General features: G+C 45.7%; 1 protein-coding gene across 1 annotated transcript; it reads left to right on the top strand.

Moving 5' to 3' along the window:
* The first annotated feature begins 1,542 nt into the window (after window positions 1–1,542).
* LOC119189839 lies at window positions 1,543–3,423 on the top strand. Its single transcript, XM_037440504.1, has one exon. It carries the CDS (start codon window positions 1,543–1,545, stop codon window positions 3,421–3,423), a length of 1,881 nt encoding a protein of 626 aa, XP_037296401.1.
* The last annotated feature ends 1,161 nt before the right edge of the window (window positions 3,424–4,584 follow it).

Raw genomic sequence — 4,584 nt, 5'->3', positions numbered from 1 at the left:
GGATATTCCTGTCCTTGTAAAACACATTACAATAAATATGTACATGTGTCCCAGTTTTTGTGACTGGGGAATACTGAATAATGCGGGAGTTTCGTTTGGAAAATAGTCAAACATTCTGACCAGCACTGTTGGCGATAAGCCAGTCTCATCATTAAGTTCCTCTGAAATAGATTAACTCTGCGCTTCTTTAAAGCATTCGTTGTTAATGGAAATCTCAATGATTTTATTCTTAAAAATCTAATTTTAATTCCCTTTTATGTATACATACATTAAACATATCGGTTGCTTCATTATTCTCTATATTTTTTTGCGAATAATGATAATGAGCGAGGTGCTATGGAATTGTTTAGATTTACAAACAATTTGTGTTAGTAAAATAACTAATATAAATAAGGTTTCTATCTTGTCATTGTGGATACCTGACGTTTAACTTGGTCTCTTAATTTATGTAGTGGTAAGAATATTATTATATTCTAATTAAATATGATTTAGACATTTCAAAATGTATAAGAGTATGGAATAAATTCATAGCAAAATTAAAATTAGTAAGAAAATAAACAAAACGGATAACAACCTAATACCCATAGGCAACGCTAATTAAAAAATATAGTATACCCTAGTGTATTGTACTGCTTGTGTTGGCGTAAGTGGCAAAAGACCTCATTCTGCAAGTTGCAAACCACAACGTTGTTCATCCATGGCCCCGTCGAGACTGGGAAGCCCACAGACAAGTTATAAAATAAACTATAACAATACTCATTTAAATGGATGTATCTGGCATAGAATGGTATTTAGGCTCTAGTCCGGATATGGCCCCTTCGATTTGTTCGATTTGCGCACGGATAAGTAAGAACGTTCTTATGATTTGTAAAGCTATGGATGTATCTTATCTACTAATGTGTATATATGTCGACACATTCTTATTATTATTATAAATGCAAATGTTTGCAAAAACTTTGGATGTTGGGTAGAAGTAAACGGTGAAACAGCTACATGAATTTTGATAAAATTTGGCACATGGATAGACCTTATTCCCCGTGTGGAGTTGCTGGTCTCCCATCGGGCGCGTCCCCTGGGTGGCGGATAGGGGAAAGGCCCCTACGGGGTTCCAGAAATGGCGTGGACCAAAACCAGCACAAAAGATGTTTTTCGACGTGCCTCTCTGTTTAGCAGAGAGACGCTGTGGAAGAATGAGGACGGGCTCACACTCGCGATGTGCGAGGGCTAGTTACAGCTAGCCACCGTCGATCTCGCAATCCCGATATGAGGTGCTGTGGTCATGTCTCGCAGCCTTAGTCGGGACCGAGGGTCTTGCCTTTAACAGCCGGACCGCGAGGAAGAAAACCTCTATAAAAAATTACCCCGAATCCTAAGTGGCGGCGCACCGCGAGAGGATGCATGGCTGACGGGCAGATCAGTCGTTAGTGCGACCTCCGCCAGGGTACCGGCCGACACCCGTGGTGGGTTACACATAGGCTTATTCGTGTACATGGGGCACTGCACGAATGGACCACCATTTCCCCAATTCTCGTGGGAATAATTATGAATAATCCAAATAAAATTATTGATAAAGAAGGTAAAGAGAAGAATGCGATACCAACAGCTTCAACACGTGGAAAACGTGCAAACTTGGTGCGCCCGAGGACGCCAGTCCGGGCGCCGATTGTGGAAAGTGATACAGTGGACTCAGATGGCTCATATATGTCTCTGGCATCGACTGCATCTGATGTAGCTCGCACGCGTAAGAGGGGTAGACCTCCTACAAAAGCGAATATATTGCCTAAGCCGAAACGGCAAACCGTTACAGAAAAGCAATCGGCCGAAGAGATGACCACGGAAATAGACACGGAGGGAGAAAATCCTTCTGTTGCGTCTGTCTCAGGAATTATAAAGAGGACACTTCCTAACTTGGACGAGTTGAGTCAAATTGTGCAGTCGCAACCTAGCGATCAATTGGGCGACTGCATAAAAGAACATCTAGAGACTTTAGAAAAGGCGATGGAAAAAACCCGTAGTCTTAAATGCGAAAATGGCCATGAGCTTAAAAAAGCCATGCATTGGCTTAAGGCCACAACTGAAGAACTAACCCGGCGGTCTACTTTAGATATTAAAAGACTAGAGAACGAGATTGTGGTATTGCGCTCACAACTGTCTAACCTCACTACAGAGATTTGTAAACTTGGAGGGCAGGTGTCTATGACATCGGTTAGAAGTGTATCTGGGCAGAGCAACGAGGGTGCACGTCCCGCCCCCTATCCTTTAAGTTTAAAAAAAAGTAACGCCGAAGAAAGGCTCATGGCCCAAGTAAAAACGTTAGTAAAAAGCCAATTTGCGGCCCTTAAGGCAGAAATATTTCCCGATAGGTTCCCAAGTCCTTCACTGGGAAAAGAGACAACTGCTACGATGCAACAATCTCAAGCTCAGGCAATGCAGGTCGAAAAAAATGGTAGAAAAAAGAAAAATGCTAGGAAGGCCGGACCTATTCATCCGCCAGTAGAAGACTTGCCACCAGTTGCGCGCTCAGAGCCACTAACAACAACACCGCTAGAGCAAACATGGGAGACCGTCGGTAAATCGAAGCCCAAAAAGCCCACTTCCAAAAGGAAAAAAAAAGGAAAGGCGACCAAAAAGGAGACTGCGGCTGTTACAATCACTGTAGTAGATGGCTCCCCCACAAGTTATGCTACAATTACAGAGCAAGCCAAAGCCAAGATAAGTCTGTCGGACCTTGGCATAGAAGACGCTCGCTTCAAGAGAACGCTCACCGGGGGGCTCCTTGTAGCAGTTCAGGGCCCAGAATGTGGCGCCAAAGCTGAAAGGCTAGCAGTACGGATGCGTGAGGTTCTTTCTGACCAAAACGTACGGGTGAATCGTCCAACTAAAACGGGAGAAATTCGGTTGAAGGACCTCGACGATGCCGTTACTCTAAAAGAAGTGGCTATAGCTGTTGCTAATGCTGGCGGATGTCTCATTGAAGATATTAAAACGGGTGAAATTCGTAGAACAAACACATCTATGGGGACCTGCTGGGTGAGATGCCCGCTTACGGCAGTGCAAAGGATAGCAGCTGGTAAACGTATCCACATAGGATGGGGGACTGTAAGGGTAGACATTTTGGAAGCCAGACCTTTGCATTGCTATCGATGTCTCGAAAAGGGTCATGTGGGCGTTAAATGTCCTAACAATGTGGATAGAAGTAAACGTTGCTATGCCTGCAGCGAACTTGGACATAAAGCCAACCAGTGTACTGCAGAGGCTTTAAAGTGTCCACTTTGTGTGGATTTTGAATGCCCATCAGACCATCGGTTTGGGAAGAAATGTGGTTTAGCAGCAAAAACGAGCGGGAGTAAGAAGCAGGCTCCTTCCGCTCAGAGCCAAACAATCACTGAGGAGACTATGGACACGGCACATTCCCAGCCTTAAAAATTCTTCAAAGCAACCTGAATCACTGCCGCAATGCGCGGAACCTGCTACTGCAAACCATTGCGGAGTGGTCCGTTGCATTGGCTGTGGTGGCGGAGCCCTACACTGTTCCGGATCATCCTCGATGGTTCGGAGATGAGCGGGGCTCTGTCGCTGTCTATTGGGCGGGTATGCAAGACACTCCACCCTGCTCTTTAATGGAAAAAGGGGAAGGTTTTGTTGCAGTGAAATGGGGATCTTTAGCTATTGTGGGGTGCTACATCTCGCCCAATACATCGATTTATGAATACGAGGAGTACTTGGATAAGGTAGCAAACTGTATACGTAGATGCTTACCTCGACCAACAATCGCTCTTGGAGACTTCAATGCTCACTCAAGAGTTTGGGGAAATCGCAGGGATGATCGTAGGGGTGAGACAATACAAGATTGGGCGGCTGGACTTGATCTGCGCCTTATGAACCGAGGCTCTGTAAGCACATGCGTGAGATGGCGGGGGAGTCGGTCGTAGACCTCACATGGGTAACCCCCTCTGCAATTAATATAATATCTGGATGGCGGGTCGCAGAAGAAATAGTTACCCTCTCCGACCATCGTCACATTATTTTTAACGTGACTCACCGGCGGCCGAACACAAACTTTAGTCATGAAAATAGCTGTACTCCTCGGCGTTGGTCCATTAAAAGGCTTAACCCCGATATACATAAAGCCGCTGCCAACATTGCGGCTTGGCCCACAACGCCCGACACGGTCATAACTGACCCAGAAGCTGAGGCAGTTTGGTTCCGGAGCACGATGGTCCGCATATGTGACGCATCCATGCCCAGAGCCAAGACTGTCAATCGAAAGGCTGTATACTGGTGGTCGGAAGAAATTGCACAGCTACGTACTATCTGTCTGCAAAACCGTCGCCAATATACAAGAGCTCGAAGAAGAAGGCGAACTACGACTATTGAGGTGGACACAGCGTACAGGGCGTACCGAGCTGCTACAATAGCACTCCAAGCCGCTATTAAGACTGCAAAGTCACGGTCTTGGGATGAGCTCTTGGAAGGACTAGACAGAGATCCTTGGGGGCGTCCATATAAAATGGTGCTAGGCAGGCTCCGTCCATGGATGCCACCTCTAACGGAAACCCTAGAACCAGACCAACTGGGTCGAAT

Source organism: Manduca sexta, chromosome 19 (genome assembly GCF_014839805.1).
Source record: "Manduca sexta isolate Smith_Timp_Sample1 chromosome 19, JHU_Msex_v1.0, whole genome shotgun sequence".
Taxonomy (NCBI): domain Eukaryota; kingdom Metazoa; phylum Arthropoda; class Insecta; order Lepidoptera; family Sphingidae; genus Manduca; species Manduca sexta.
Note: the sequence above shows the minus strand (reverse complement) of the source record. Positions and strands in the feature narration are given on the sequence as shown.

Excerpts from the sequence above, each read along its gene's own strand:
- LOC119189839 (XM_037440504.1), top strand. The coding sequence starts at position 1,543 with ATGAATAATCCAAATAAAATTATTGATAAAGAAGGTAAAGAGAAGAAT.